The sequence below is a fragment of the Rhamphochromis sp. 'chilingali' genome (assembly GCF_963969265.1).
Source record: "Rhamphochromis sp. 'chilingali' genome assembly, chromosome: 10".
Lineage (NCBI taxonomy): Eukaryota > Metazoa > Chordata > Actinopteri > Cichliformes > Cichlidae > Rhamphochromis > Rhamphochromis sp. 'chilingali'.
Genome location: NC_137937.1, coordinates 9,718,936 through 9,735,533, shown reverse-complemented (window position 1 = coordinate 9,735,533; position 16,598 = coordinate 9,718,936). Strand labels below are relative to the sequence as shown.

The following is a 16,598-nucleotide window of genomic DNA, read 5'->3' as shown; positions in this document are numbered from 1 at the left end:
TTTATAAACTAGGGGGGGTTTTTTAATGGAAAAAAAATAAAAGCGTTACTTAAATAATTTTAGGGCTCATCATGGACTGTGGGCATTTGGCCTAAAAACAAAAATATCTGAAGAAAACTGACTTCTATGCTGAATGAAAATACGCAACAACCGGAAGTGACATCGGGGGAAGGAACCAAACAACGGATCGGTGGCATTGCAGGTTTTGGGCTGCGGGTTTTTTGTCCTTTCTTGCGTGTAGCTTGAAGCATCGCAGTGACAAACGGAATAATAAATTGCCATGCATGGTTTTTGTGGACTTTCTGAACCGGAACTTAAGTGTGAACAACGGAACGTCCAAGCACAGTTTTCCCCGCCGCAGAGCCTGCTGGGTAATATGTTAACGTCGGAAACGCGTTGATTGGAGGTCCCCGCGTGTGGAGGTAAAAAGTAGAAACGTAATAAGACTCGGTAAAGACACATAGGTAAACGATGTTGCACGAGATGCTGAGGTCTTAGACGCTCGTGCAGTGTGTTAGTAATACTACTCAGTGTGTATTGTAGTGCTGTTACAAGTAGTGCTACAACTGCTGAATCTGAAAGTGTTTGCTTCAGGTTAAACTCAGTTTAAGCTTTATACAAAGAAAATGAACAAGACTCGTTTACATTGTTTTGTCTTTAATACATATATTTATAAATGTTCCCAACCAGGAAGTTAATAAAAATATTTATATTTGTTTGTGTGTGTGCGTCCGCGCGCGTTGTTTTCTATCGAAGTGGTTGCCCTGACCACAAGTCGGTCAAAAGAAAGACGCTTATTAATAAATATTTCGGTTTGAACCAAATCACCAGGTTAAAGGCTCATCATGATGTTTGTCGTGACATAATAATGCAACCTTCTCTGTGTCTGTCCACAGACATGTCCGCCTCTCTGGCAGCAAAGAGGGACAAGATCCAGAGAGAGGTGGAGGAACTGGAACGGAGTCTGTCTGTAACCAATGCTGAACTGGAGCTCCTAAGCAGCGGGACAGGTACCCATCTTCTCTCTCTGTCTGTCTTTATCGCGCTCTCTGTTTGCTTGTCTCTAAATAACCTGCTATATCTCTGACTAGATGATGACTGTGATCGTGAAGATGTGGATACCCCAGCGGGACAGGTAGATCTCACAGTAAAACTGTGCATGAATTGAATGAGAGTTCCGACAAAGACACAAAATCTCTGTGTGTGTGTTTTCTTGCATTCAGTCTGCAGCAGGTCTGTTGGCTGAGAGAGAGAAAATCCAGAAAGAGATCCAGAACCTGGAGGAAGTGCTGGGACCACACAGTCCCATCATTGTTTCAGGTACCTCTCTCTGGCTGTCCTGCAGCATGTCTGTGGAGCCTGAATTTATTTATTTATTTTCACATAATCAGAAACTAATGAAAAAGTCACCATGCATTTTATCTGCTAAAATATAATTTACATCAAAAATGAGGAAGGAACCTTAAAGGAACCACACTGGGAACTCTGGTACTTGTTAGAGAATTTAAAAAGGCAAATAAATGTCTCCTGCTTTCTGTCTGGCAGATGATGATTGCAGCATCAGTGAGGAGGTAAGCGTCCATGTCCTTAAGCTGTCAGTACCTCTGTCAGTAACTGTGAAATAACTTTGTATAATTACACTGATTACAGAGTGACCTTGGCCTGTCACCGTCAGTGGACTCATGTCTTCAGATGAACCTCGTGTACCAGCAGGTGGTCCAAGAGACTCTGGACCAGCTGGAGAAACTACTAACACAAAACCAGAAGGAGCAGGTCACTACTAACACACACACAAATACTCAGTCAGTATTAATGCACACAACAGGTCAAAATACAGACATTAGAAGAGTATTAACACACAACCAGAGACATTAGGAGTGTTAACAGACAATCTCAGACAGCATGTCAGTACTAACACATGACTACAGACAGTAGGTCAGTGCTCATATTAAATGTTTTTGTTTGTTTGTTTGTTTGTTTGTTTGCTTGTTGTTTTTCTAATGCAGAAGGAGCTGGAAACTCAGCTGTCTGGACAGATCAAAGAGCCTTCCAAACAGCAGCCCACCAACTCCTCCTACCAGCAGCCAATGAAGATGTATCTAGGTCGCTTCCTAAAACCATACTTCAAGGATAAACTGACGGGACTGGTAAGACAAACATGCCCAACAACTGACACAGGGTTACTGTTACTGCAGCTGACCAATTAGGGGCTGTGTTTGTCTGTATGTCTTCAGGGTCCTCCAGCCAATCAGGAGGCGAAGGAAAAGGCGAGCAGGATTGCAGGATATCTCGATGACAAGAAGCTGAAAATAAAACGATGTAAGACAGTACAAACTCCCCCCCCCCCCCCCCCTTTTTTTTTTTTTTTTTTTTTTTTTTTTTTTACCCAAAGTGAAACAAACCAAATAAATGTATATAAATAAATGAACATGATAGGTGCATTGTGACACTGTTTAGGCCTAAATACTAGCACTAGCATCTACTCATGCTCATGTAACTAAGACTAAAATGCTGATGTTTAGCAGGTGCATAATTTATGTAATCAACCTGATTTCAGTGATGTTTTTGCAGCACAAATATAAATTAAACAGAATCCATAACGATTTGCGAGTGATTTAAACCATACATTAAATTTGAAATGAATACAAAGAGCATCTCAAGTGCTCAAACACGCAAAAACATTTTAAACAAATTATTAAAAGTTGGGACATGGGCATGCAAATGTAATATGCTTTGTTAATATGCTGTATTTTGGACTATTTGTTTTGTTAAAACTGGTGGTTACAGTAGTGGATACTCATATTAAACATGGCCAAAGTTTCAACAAGGTCTGTAATCCTTATGAGCCAGAAAGCGCAGGCAGACTGCTCCACTTCAAGGTAGCTTTTTTTTTTTTTTAAAAGAGAGAGCTGTAACCTGTGAACATAGAAACTTTTCTATCCTAGAGGCAGTCAAAAGAAAGGTATCTTAATGGGACTAGAGTTAAAACTGCTTGTTTTATTCTAATGAACTGAAGTCCCACTGAAGTTGCTGCACTGATAATAAATAAATAAATAAATAAATAAATAAGGATTATTTTCAACTGTCAGTCAAGAAAATTAGAGCCCAAAAACAACATTGAAGGGATATGAACATAATAGGTCCTGTATAAGTTCAGACCATTTACCATTTTATCACCAAGTGGTGTTTGTCCCTTCAACATCTCTGATATCTGTGTCTTAGGGGAGAGCTGGCAGAAGACTCTCTTGATCCATGCAGTGTCTAGGGAGAGTCTGAGGAGACTCATCCAGCCCAAACTCTCAAAGTAACATCACGTGCTCTCATCTTTGTTTTTAATTATTATTGATATATATATATATTTTTTTTACTTTACATTTTGTCTGCCTTGTTTTTGTGTCTGTGTTTGTGTGTTTCTCTTTCAGGGTGGACTACCTGAGTCAGAAGTTGCTCTCCGTAGAGGAGGCAGACAGGCAGCTAATCAGAGAGCAGATAGACAGTTTGGAGAGAGAAATCAACTTGCTCAGGTTAGCTGGATATCAATTTTGGACTTCAGTGTTCTTGCAGGGCCAGATGTGTCCATATTTATACCAGAAATGGGAATTGTCACATTATCAGGTAACATCGGAGAGCTCTAGAAGTCCAACAAACAGTTTACGGTCTATGTTGGCACAGCTGACAAATACCCTTAACTTAAAGATCATCTGAGAAGCTTCTTCAGCTCTGAGCTGAAGCCAGTGATTTACCAGAATGTTTTAGCTTGGTTCAGGTTTAGTTTAGTATGGTAAGAAACAAGTATTTAGAATAATGCTAGGCAGTTAACTTTTCTATTAGCCACTGCTACAAATATTGCTATCAATAGCTTTTTATTGTAACAGTCTAGTATGTTCAGCAGTTTAAAATGTAACGTGTATCTCATTCTCTGTTCTGAATGGTCAGACAGAAGAAGGAAGAGGAGCTGATTGGTGATCGATTTGAAGAATATGACTGGCAGAAAATATCCAACATTGATGTAAGTTTTGAAAAGTAATTAGTGAATCCGATGACGAATGCAAAAGTGACGGAGTGTTGAGGTGATCACTTCTTTTACCATCGTCCCCAGTTTGAAGAGACGAGGGATGCAGGGGACATCCGCTGTTTCTGGCAGAACTTCCTCCACCCGTCCATTAATAAGACTCGGTGGAGCCAGGAGGAGGTGCAGCAACTGAAGGAGATCAGCAGGAAACACGAAGAGAGACACTGGGAGATCATCGCTCAAGAGCTGGGGGTGAGCAGGAGGGAGCACTGTCTATTTGTCTGAAATGTGTGTCTATTTTTGATCTCTCTCTCTCTCCCCTCCCCTCCCTCCCAGACTGGAAGAACAGCTTTCATGTGTCTTCAGATGTTCCAGCGTTTTGTCTCGGGATCATTAAAACGTGGCAGCTGGACTCCAGCTGAAGATGATTTGCTGAGAGAGCTGGTGGACAAGATGAGGATCGGGAACTTCATCCCATACACACAGAGTAATCACATCACACTGTTACATCAGTCCGCCTGTCTCTCTGTCATTAATGAGGTGCATGTGCTTGTTTTACATGCCAACACTCTGAAACCTCTTCTGTTCCCAGTGAGTTACTTCATGGAGGGTCGTGACCCTGCACAGTTGATTTACAGGTGGAACCAAGTTTTAGACCCGAGCCTGAAGAGAGGGCCATGGACCAAGCAGGAGGATAAGGTACACAGAGGACTAAGTGGATACACCATAGCAGAGCCACATCAGTGTACAATCAGTAGTGTAAATAGTTCAGAGAGGAAGTACTTGTTTGTGTTCCTGTGATGAGATTCTGCTGCATAATTGGGGCAGGGATAGCTCAGTAGGTAAAGTGGTCGCCCCATGATCGGAAGGTCGGCGGTTCGAATCCACTTAACGGCTACCCTGAGGTACCCCTGAGCAAGGTACCGTCCCTACACACTGCTCCCCGGGCGCCTGCTTAGTGGGCTGCCCACTGCTTCACTGAGTGAATGGGTCAAATGCAGAGAAAAACAAGTAATTTCCCCATGGGGATCAATAAAGTATCCATTATTATTATTATTATTATTATTATTATTATTATTATTATTATTATAAGGTCCCAGTTTGGAACCTACTATGAGTGTTTTTTATATTTGCATATATATATTTGATACATATGATAACATCTAGTTACTGACCGGTCTTTGTCTGTCAGCTTCTGCTACAAGCTGTGGCTCGTCACGGAGAGAAGAACTGGTGGAAGATCAGGTTGGAGGTTCCCGGACGCACTGATGGAGGCTGCAGAGACAGGTAACACTTGACTGGAAGAACAGAACTGAGTTTGTCTGATAATCTGGGTCCTAGTTAAGATGTGTGTGGGGTTGCTTGCAGGTATTATGACTGTCTGAAGGCGGGGACAAAAAGAGGCCCATTCGACAGGAAGGAGAGAGAGCTGCTAGTGGAGCTGGTGGAGAAACATGGAGTCGGTGGGTCACAAACATGCCACAGAGCAGCATATTAAAAGCATGTTGCTGCAGCAGCTTTCACAAAAACACAAAAAATCTGAAATCACAAGCCCAAAATCTTTCCTGCAGCATCTTTTCTGTTTTGACTTATTAACCAAGGAACAGTTTTGACAACAGAATGAGAACATAAATCATTTTCATCAGAATATAAACATTACTGACAGTAGATTTTTATAAAGATTTTATAAACGTATACATCCATCCATCGGTCCGTCTTCTTCCGCTTATCCTGAGCCGGGTCACGGCAGCAGCCTAAGCAGAGAAGGCCAGGCCTCCCTCTCCCCGGCCACCTCCTCCAGCTTGTCTGGGGGAACATCAAGGCGTTCCAAGGCCAGCCGAGAGTTATAACTGTTCCAGCATGCCCTGGTTCTGCCCCAGGGCCTCCTCAATGGGACATGCGTGGAACACCTCACCCAGGAGGCATCCTTATCAGATGCCCGAACCACCTCAACTAGCTCCTTTTGATGTGGAGGAGCAGCAGCTCTACTCTGAGCCCATCCTGGGTGGCTGAACTCCTCACCCTATAAACTTATACAGTACTGTGCAAAAGTCGTTAGCAACCCCTTATATTTTAATAGGAAAATGGAAAGTCAGTACAGCAATAAATGGAAATATAGTATACAAGGCCAAAACAGAGTTTGTACACTTTGTAATTGGCCTTTGACCATCTTTATTCTTCAACACAGCCTAAAGTCTCTTTTTTCAGTGTTCTTCAGCTGTAGTTCTCCAGGCTCTTTGAAGAACATCCAGAGCTGTTCTATATTTCTACCCTTTGCTCGGTTCTCTGTGAAGATGATCCCACACTGCTTCAATAATGTTAATCTAGGGAGGCTAATCCATGACTGCCCCTGTTCCACACCACTGACTGAAATACCATGGTGGAGTCTCCAGTGTGGTTTATAGATGACATGTCTGTGAAGGTTCAGTCATCCAGGTCATCGTAGACTAAGGAGCTTGGAAAGAAAAGTGTCTGGACTTCTTTGAGTTGCTTGAAGACGTTTCACCTCTCATCCGAGAAGCTTCTTCAGTTCTAAGGATCAATTGGTGGGGAGTCCCAGATTTAAACCTAGTGGGAGTTTTCCCCCCCATAGATGACTGTAAACACTCACTGTTGTACCGCTCACTTGACCTTCCACACAGTGATAAATAAATATGTTTCCACTCTTTGTTTTTCTTTTTTTTTTCTTTTTTTTCTTCAGTGCCCTTCTTGTGTAATTTGGCATACCTCAGCCTTTTCTCCCCATTTCCCTTATTTAAGAACGGCCCTTTCATAGCAGCGTTCTTCTTTCTTTAGCTGCAGCATACAGCAGCCTCCTCCGTCACAACAACCCACTCCGTATCCTTCTTCACTACATCCATGGATGTTTTGTGGTCTTTCTCTTTTCCTCCTGCCTGGCAGCTCCACATTTAACATACTTTAGTGTGATCTGATACCATGAATCTTTAGCTAAATCTTCATCTGCACAGCCATTTTTTTTTTTTATTAATATCCAATGAAAAATAAAACTCTGCACTAAACATTTAAGCAGCTGCAGTGACACACTCTGCTGTCAAGTGTTTGTGTGTTTGAACGTGTGTGTGTGTGTGTGTGTGTGTGTGTGTGTGTGTGTGTGTGTGTGTGTGTGTGTGTGTGTGTGTGTGTGTGTGTGTGTGTGTGTGTGTGTGTGTGTGTGTGTTTTTGTTTTTGTTTTTTTTTTTTCTTTCAGGTCACTGGGCAAAGATCGCAGCTGAGATTCCCAACCGTATCGATGCTCAGTGTATGAGGACATGGAGGCAAATGGCCAAAGCTGCAGATGAGGTACATGACCTGTTGTCTTGGAGGGAGGGAAATGTTGGTGTTGTGAGAGGATTAACATAGCATTACCTGATTACAGTGGGGCAAAAAAGTATTTAGTCAGCCACCGATTGTGCAAGTTCCCCCACCTAAAATGATGACAGAGGTCAGTATTTTGCACCAGAGGTACACTACAACTGTGAGAGACAGAATGTGAAAAAAAAAAAAAAAATCCATGAATCCACATGGTAGGATTTGTAAAGAATTTATACGTAAATCAGGGTGGAAAATAAGTATTTGGTCAATAACAAAAATACAACTCAATACTTTGTAACATAACCTTTGTTGGCAATAACAGAGGTCAAACGTTTACTATAGGTCTTTACCAGGTTTGCACACACAGTAGCTGGTATTTTGGCCCATTCCTCCATGCAGATCTTCTCGAGAGCAGTGATGTTTTGGGGCTGTCGCCGAGCAACACGGACTTTCAACTCCCGCCACAGATTTTCTATGGGGTTGAGGTCTGGAGACTGGCTAGGCCACTCCAGGACTTTCAAATGCTTCTTACGGAGCCACTCCTTTGTTGCCCGGGCGGTGTGTTTTGGATCATTGTCATGTTGGAAGACCCGGCCTCGTTTCATCTTCAAAGTTCTCACTGATGGAAGGAGGTTTTGGCTCAAAATCTCACGATACATGGCCCCATTCATTCTGTCCTTAACACGGATCAGTCGTCCTGTCCCCTTGGCAGAAAAACAGCCCCATAGCATGATGTTTCCACCCCCATGCTTCACAGTAGGTATGGTGTTCTTGGGATGCAACTCAGTATTCTTCTTCCTCCAAACACGACGAGTTGAGTTTATACCAAAAAGTTCTACTTTGGTTTCATCTGACCACATGACATTCTCCCAATCCTCTGCTGTATCATCCATGTGCTCTCTGGCAAACTTCAGACGGGCCTGGACATGCACTGGCTTCAGCAGCGGAACACGTCTGGCACTGCGGGATTTGATTCCCTGCCGTTGTAGTGTGTTACTGATGGTGACCTTTGTTACTTTGGTCCCAGCTCTCTGCAGGTCATTCACCAGGTCCCCCCGTGTGGTTCTGGGATCTTTGCTCACCGTTCTCATGATCATTTTGACCCCACGGGATGAGATCTTGCGTGGAGCCCCAGATCGAGGGAGATTATCAGTGGTCTTGTATGTCTTCCATTTTCTGATGATTGCTCCCACAGTTGGTTTTTTCACACCAAGCTGCTTGCCTATTGTAGATTCACTCTTCCCAGTCTGGTGCAGGTCTACAATACTTTTCCTGGTGTCCTTCGAAAGCTCTTTGGTCTTGGCCATGGCGGAGTTTGGAGTCTGACTGTTTGAGGCTGTGGACAGGTGTCTTTTATACAGATGATGAGTTCAAACAGGTGCCATTCATACAGGTAACGAGTGGGGGACAGAAAAGCTTCTTACAGAAGACGTTACAGGTCTGTGAGAGCCAGAGATTTTCCTTGTTTGAGGTGACCAAATACTTATTTTCCACCCTAATTTACGAATAAATTCTTTACAAATCCTACCATGTGGATGCATGGATTTTTTTTTTCACATTCTGTCTCTCACAGTTAAAGTGTACCTCTGGTGCAAATTACTGACCTCTGTCATCATTTTAAGTGGGGGAACTTGCACAATCGGTGGCTGACTAAATACTTTTTTGCACCCCTGTACCTGTGTCTGTAATTCAGCTGGTGGTTCGGAAAAATTCGGACTTCTGGGATCTGGTCTGTAAACGAGATGAAACCAAAATAATCAAAGAATAGTTATAATATTAGGAAACATACCAAATGGTACTTTCATTACACTCCTTATGTTCATTTATTCATTTACTTTATTTAATGCCAGCTTAACCACTGGCAGAAGATAGAATTACAATATCAGCTACATAAATGAGCAATATTCACAAAAAATGTGACAACTGCTTAACTACTTAGGAACCATGGAAACTGAAACAATGACTCTTTTTAACTCTCTGAAAACAGAAATTAGGGTGTGCTAGAAAACCACAGAGGAAACGTGGGGGAGATGAGGAGAAGAAGAAGAAGAAGGCTGCTAAAACCAACAACAACATCAGGAGACGCCTCAAGGCAATAAAAGAAGAAGTGATTAGTGAGGAGGAGGAGGAGGAAGAGATGGCGATAGAATATATGGACAGTGATGATGAGAAGAAAAAGATGAAAAAGACAGAGGTACCAGAAGTGGAGAAACTAGTGGAAGTGCAAGAGGAGCAGAAGGAGGAGGAATTGGAGGAAGAATATACGTTCCCACCCATGCAGGAATGGATTCCAGTTGAAAGAGCCCAACCATTTACTTCCTTGAACTTTCGTCCAGTGGTGTTGGCTTCCTCCAACGAGTCTCACAATGACAAGTTAGTGCGATCAACCATTTTGGGGAAGTCTGGACGCTCTGTAATCATCGGCCCACCTCCCAGGGAGCTGCGATGGGAAGAACGCCACGACAGCGGCGCCATGATGATGGTGTCACCTGACCAGCTCCGAGCCCACTTGCACAATCAAGCACGGAGGTTTTACAGTAGGTCTAAATGTAAGACAAAAACTTCCCAAACCAGCAGGCCACTCTTTATGAAAGGAATGACTGGCCAGGGGGTAGACCTCATGCTTCAGGCTGCAGTGACACCATGGATTGGCAACCTGCTGATCCCAGCCAGCACCAAAAGAATGGCAGAAGATGTCCTGAGGGAGCGAGCAGAGAAGAAAGAGCTTTCTTCAACATCTGTCTTCACGTTGTTCCTCAAAGTCATGAATGTGGATGTCATGGGTTGTAAGGAGATGATAGAGCGGAGGCAAAGCGGGGTGACGTTAATAACTCCACCTTCCAATCCTCCTCCTGGCAAATTTAAAAATCCAAATACTGTGGCAGGAATACTTCAGCGAATGCATTTGGGCATGCAGGAGCCATCTCCGGCAGACAGGTGGTGCAGACAAACTCCTCCTCCTCAGCTGCACCCATCAATTGTTACTCAGGTGCCTCCTAACATCCGGACTCAAGTTGCTCCTTTGTCATTTCCCCAGCCTGCCTCAATTCCTCATTCTGACTCACAGCTGAATGCTGCTTTCTCTCGAGCTCAACGCACATCTCGGCATGCAGAGGTCACTATTTCTCCATTTGCTCTTCCTGCTGCTTGTCAGAGGCAGACTACCACTCCAGTTTTTGTGGTCTCAACGCTCCAGAATGTCTCCTCTAGCTGTAACCAACAGGCTGTACCTTTGACCCAAAGCCTCACAGCCTCATTGCCCCCATTCCTTAATCAGCCTATTAGCCCCTCACAAACTGCTGTCCTCTCCCCTCCTGCCTGTTCCCGCCAACTTTGCCTTTCCCCCTCCACCCTAAATCTACCCAGAAAAAAGCAAACAGAGAATCACGAGAGTCAGAATGGGGTTGTACATGCAGGTGTGGAGGGAGAAGTTAGTATGAGCAAGGACAGAAAGAAGACGAATCTCAGTCAGAAGGCCAGAGCTCCACGCCAAGTCACTAAAGCAAAGGTAACATTTTCAGATTTCTCGCAATAAATGATTATACAGAAGTCACTATTTTTGCTTGTTTTCTAGTTGCTTTTATTACAAAAAATATTGTATTATTTATCTTTTAGACTGGGAGTATAACAATTAAAATGCTGCTTTCACTCATGCTCGATTTGTTCTACTTGCAAAGAGACTTAGAAACCATTATCGAGTGAGAAAAGTGTGCTGCAGGGGGGAAAAGGCCTTTATTGAGCCCAGTGGATTTTTTTTAAACTTATGTAATCTAATCATCTAGCCTTTACGAGTCCACCATAACCATGCAAACTTTCCCACACTATTAAGTATACCATTGCACTGCCTGCTATTGTTTGAACTTTTCAGTATTCTGAAAAAAATCCCAGAATTACCTAGAAATTATCGTTTAATATAATTTCAGTCATTGTCATGCATATGTTTCCAAAATATGAAACGACTCGTTCAGTTCAATGTTATTTGTATAGAATAGAATGGAATTCAACTTTATTGTCATTGCACATGTCACAGGTACAAGGCAGCGAAATTCAAGTCAGCTCTTCAGCAACTTCTACATACAGCTTATTTTCCCCTGGCATAATTCTTGAGTTTCTGCTGAAATTCTTCACCATTTTCTTCTTTGTTGCCAGAAGTTTAGCACACAGCATACCCACTCGGGACACGTCATGGTCTCACAATTTCCATTCTCATCAGAATGCCATATAGATCTTGCTGGCTCATCTCTGTCTTTGTTTTGTTTTGTTTAGGCTAAAGTAAAAAAGACGGCAAAGTCTGCTCCATTAAAGATGGCTAGTCCTCCCATCGAGCTGCTACCTCAGACTGTTCACTCCTCCCAAACCACACCTCCTACAGCTCATCCAGTTGATGTTATCCCTTCTTCATTAGTCACATCCCTTCGTCTCACACCGAATGACTCTTCAACTTCTGATAACCTGTCCTTCCCATCACGCCAGTCTGCCACGCCTTCCCACTCTGACGGAGCCATGTCTTCAACTCTAAACTTTAGTTTAGTCCCACTCCCCTCCAGTGTGACCAGCCAACATGCTGTTTCCTCCACTTCATGCCCAAACTCCAGCGACCACAACTACACATTTTTAACACCTAGCCCCACTGAGCATGGGTCTGACTTGAGTCAGCCTTGTCCTGTCCCAAAGCAGCCAGACAACAATGTTCCAGATGGCCAGGCCAGAGGAAAGAAAAGACAGAGGCAAGCAGCAGAAAAGCAGGAAGTGATGAGAAACGAGGACGACCAGTGTGTAGGCAGGACAAGTACAGGTGTGGACGGAAAGCGAATTCGAAAGCCGACTCATAAAGCCAAAGCTCTGCAGGAAGATGCTCAGGCCAAGGTAAGATTACTAGATTCTGTTCTTCATTCCTCATTTAGTCACATAATTACAACAACAATAGCAAAGCATGTACAGGTAGTGTAATCACCTAGTTGACTTTAAACGAGAGTTTCTTAGGTCTCCTTAAAAATCAAAATACCAAACAGCTGCCATCCAAACAGCTGCAAAAGATTTGAAGTTGACGAAAGCAGGAGACCGATGCTGCAGGTCATTAGCTGGTAGTTTTTATTAGCTGGTATCTGTCACCTCTTCAGACTGTCTCCTCTGTGGTCTGTGTTTGCAGGCTGAAGCCAAGAAGAAAAAATCTTCTACCTCATCTCCTCGGCAGAAGCGTTCTCGCGGTGCTTGCTCTAAAGAGAAAGTGAGCACACAGACTCCAGTTGCTGCTCCGGTGCCCAGGTTGCATTTATGTCCGGGTCAGTCGATGTGGTTCATGACTCCTACAGGCCTGGTCCAGCTTTCACAAGCCCCGTCCCAGGGCCTGGAGATGGCGGCAATAAACACTGTCCCTCCTTCCCCAGGGAGTATTTTAAACCAACACACAGCCACATCACCTGTCCAGCTCGCCACCAGAGGCCTGCGGCCAATTGCACCTAAACTGTCCTCTGGGCCTGTACCGATAACCCTTCCAAATCAACCTCACCCACTTCCTGAGCCACCCGTTTGTAACCCAAGGCCTCTCGCCCCACCCTCAGTGCAGCCATCTGACCTAGACCATGGTCTCTACTCCCTCCCTTTTTGTCCCCCGCGGTCTTCCACTAACTTCTCACCGTTGGGCACAGTCAGAGTGGATGCCCCACAGTCCAGGCCACTGAGGAAGGAGGTGCTGGAGATCGACCCCTCTCTTATATTCGTGGAATCCCCAGCAGCCATAAATGACTGGTTAAGTGGGTCAGGAGGGGTGGTAGTACCAGGATTGAGCTTGTCCCTGCCCTACCTTCCACCCTTTGTCAGCAATCTGAGCATGCTCAGTAGATTGCTTTGTGCCAAGAAGTCCCTAACCAGGTCGTCCCTGCAGCTGGTGCGTGAGGGCAACAAATCCAGATGGCCCCAGACCAATTCCAAGCCTGACAGCAGCACAAAGAACGGCTCCAATGACCCTCCGCCTCAACCTCCACCAGACCTGCCGGACTCCACCTCAGACATCACACCCGCCGAGAAACACCCAGGTAACACACCATATGACCCGACAGCAGGTGGTGTCTCCTACGCTCTAAATTCTGTTGATAAAATATTAAGTGCTGGATGTTTAATAATTGGCAGTTTCCTCCAGAGACTTCAGGTTGTTCTGTTTGTTTGTGTCTCCCTGCAGCTTCCCCCGCAGCCACCCCTGTCAGCTCTGACCACCTGGAGCAGCAGGAGAAGAATGAGGAGGAAGAGGAGGAGGAGCTGGTGGCAGCAGTGCGTCAGCTGGTAGCTGAGCGTTTCTCAAATAATCCTGCCTACCAGTTGCTGAAGGCACGCTTTCTGTCTTGTTTTACTCTCCCCGCACTCCTGGCTACCATGCCACCAGTCCCAAAGGTTGAAGCCTGCCAGACCAATCAGGAAGAGGAGAAGGAAGAGGAGGTGGAGGAGGAAGGAGAAGAAGAAGTGGAGCTAAGGAAACTCAAAGAAATGGCAAAACTGAGGAGAGCTGAGGTGAGTTGCGTAGGTTATTCAGGTAGTTTCAACTTCTGTTTATATCACAGTAACACTGACTCTGGCAGCATTCAACTTACTGTGGGCACATATACGGTCATTTGGGAAACAAATTGTTAGCCCCAAATGCCACAAATTCGAGTTCTTCTCTGTAAGGTTTCTATACTTTTATCACATGATAGCAGAAATAGCCAGTTTCTTTATGTAGAAATCTGTCTAAATCTAAAGCAGGGATTTCAAACTAATTTTACATAGTGGGCCATATATAGCCCACTTTGCTTTTAGGTGGGCCGGACCAGTGAAACTAATTTGGTATTGTGTGGATAATAATTGGGCGGCACGGTGGTTAGCACTGTTGCCTCACAGCAAGAAGGTCCTGAGTTCAATTCCACCATCAGGCCGGGGTCTTTCTGTGTGGAGTTTGCATGTTCTCCCCGTGTTTGCGTGGGTTCTCTCCGGGTACTCCGGCTTCCTCCCACCGTCCAAAGACATGCAGCTTGTGGGGATAGGTTAATTGGATAATCCAAATTGCCACTAGGTGTGAATGTGCGAGTGAATGTGAGTGTGAATGGTTGTCTGTCCCTGTGTGTTAGCCCTGCGACAGACTGGCGACCTGTCCAGGGAGTACCCCGCCTCTCGCCCTATGACAGCTGGGATAGGCTCCAGCGCCCCCCGCTTTATCAATAGGAAAAGCTGTAAAACTCCTCCCAACATCCCTGATCTAAAGGGGAAAAACAAAGAAAAGGATGGAAAAAGAACCTCATTAGTTTCAGTGTGGAAGTTGATGAAAGGACACAAGCTAAAGCAGCAGTGATGCTGTCATTTTGGCTGTATTTGCATGTAAAATGATCACTGAGTGAGAAAGTGCCCTCTGTGCCTCACAGAATAGAGGGAAGTTAGTGTGACTCACATTTGAGTATATTTTTCCTTGCGTGTCTGAGACAGAGAGGTGAAATAAGAAAGTGAATGTCATGCTGGCCACGTAATCCAGGCTGCGATAGCTCAAGTGTATTTAAAATAGGACCATGATAAAAACAAATCTGTGACTATATAGTACTAACAAAATGAACCAAAAAATGTAATTAATAGCAGTAATGGTTATTTTAGGAGTCACATAGTTGTAATTCTGCTGTTCATTAACTCTGGATTTCTGTAGAAAACACTGAAAATACAACAGCTGAGCAAAAATAATTCAATGTGGGTAACCCTGCAGTGACTCACGCAGTCGTGAAGTCTGATCACATCAAAATCCTGTGGTTCAGTAATCAGAACAGAGGCACAAACACACTGAGAAATTTTTGTTTTTGTCCACAGAAATCACTGCAGCTGCTGTGTGACAGCTCTGGAGCTTCAGCCAGTCACTTTTCAGGGATCACAGATGTCACCAGACCCACGTCGGACCAGACCTGACCAGACGAGCAGAAACTAAAGAAAACAGAAAAGGCACTTTCTGGGGAAAATGTGTTCATCTATACATTCAGGTCACATGTTCAGTTCCTCAGGTGAAAATGACTTTAGTATGTAATCGTTTATACATCTGTTTTTATATCTATGAAAACACTTTCCTGGGCGACTTCACAAACAGATACAATGTTCTGTTTTATTAGGTGCATTCAGGGACCCTCAAAATGCAACTTTTGAGTGCAGTGATGATGTTTGGAGGAGTTGGTTTTCTAAGAATGGGAAGCTTAGTTCTTACAGACTGAAGTGAGACTGATGTCTTTATAAAGGATGACTGTGGTCGGCAGGGAGTAAAAGGAACTGAGTGTTAGTGTTGAATATGTGTAGCAACTTAAGAATGAGTTCAAAACTCACTAAATTGCACTAAAAAATGTTTTTTTTGGTTTTGTTTTTTTGCTGCTGCTGCTGCTGCTGCTGAAATTTTTCAGCTTCTGTACACAAATGTTGTTTTATTTTCGAATAAAAAGGTTTGTTTGGAATGAAAAAGCATCTGTGTGTGTGCGTGCCTGTTATTGGAGACAGTGAGGACATGTCTTTTTGCCTCCTGTTTGTGAAATCTGCTGTGACTCTTAGACTTTCATTACTTCTTTTACATGTCCTTGTGTTGGTAAAATTTCAAGACTGAGAATTCTGCTGTGGCACAACTTCCTGTTTCAGTCAGATGATGCTTCCTGTTGGCTGGGAGTGATTCCCCTTCAGACTTCTCTAATCCTTCACTTCTTCCTCTTTTGCATATTTAACACTATAGAGAACTAAAGCTTCTGTCCATCTGTAATCTTTTTTTGTCATGTGGTTTAGGATTTGGACACACAATTTTATATGCACACTCGTAAGCTAACATTAAAACCACCCATTTAATATCATATAGGTCCCCCCCATGTCTCCAAAAGAGCTTTGACCCATGCCCAGAGAAGGGCTCAATAGTGTGTTCCTCCAGCCTCTGCTCAGTTTGGGGGGGGGGGGCTTTGGGAGACCGCAGATGTTGAGGGGGGCCACATTATCATAGAGAATAGTGATTGGTCTGCAGCAATGTTTGGGTGGGTGGTAGATGTCAAGACTCGGGTTTTCACAACAGAAAACTAAATTATTACAAGGAGGGGGGAAAAGGCAAATTAAAAAATGATTATTAATGTTCACTGACTTTATTGAAAAAAGCACTTGTTGCTATCTAACATTCACACTCTGATCAACACATCAGGGCTAACTCGGGGTTCAGCCCAAGGATACTTTGGCATACAGATTGGAGCTGCCAGAAAATGAACTGCTAACCTACTTATAGACTATTTGTTTAAAAGAGTACAGAAACAAG

At 43.8% G+C, this 16,598-nt stretch overlaps 1 protein-coding gene across 1 annotated transcript; it reads left to right on the top strand.

Moving 5' to 3' along the window:
* The first annotated feature begins 153 nt into the window (after nt 1-153).
* Nucleotides 154-15,755, top strand: snapc4 (small nuclear RNA activating complex, polypeptide 4). Its single transcript, XM_080892895.1, has 22 exons — nt 154-422; nt 897-1,010; nt 1,092-1,135; nt 1,224-1,320; nt 1,546-1,571; nt 1,651-1,773; nt 2,007-2,147; nt 2,235-2,319; nt 3,223-3,304; nt 3,423-3,524; nt 3,937-4,009; nt 4,100-4,264; nt 4,349-4,499; nt 4,605-4,711; nt 5,205-5,299; nt 5,381-5,475; nt 7,221-7,312; nt 9,312-10,832; nt 11,591-12,190; nt 12,474-13,359; nt 13,503-13,828; nt 15,143-15,755. Exons 2-22 carry the CDS (start codon nt 899-901, stop codon nt 15,236-15,238), a joined length of 5,019 nt encoding a protein of 1,672 aa, XP_080749021.1. The 5' UTR covers nt 154-422; nt 897-898; the 3' UTR covers nt 15,239-15,755.
* The last annotated feature ends 843 nt before the right edge of the window (nt 15,756-16,598 follow it).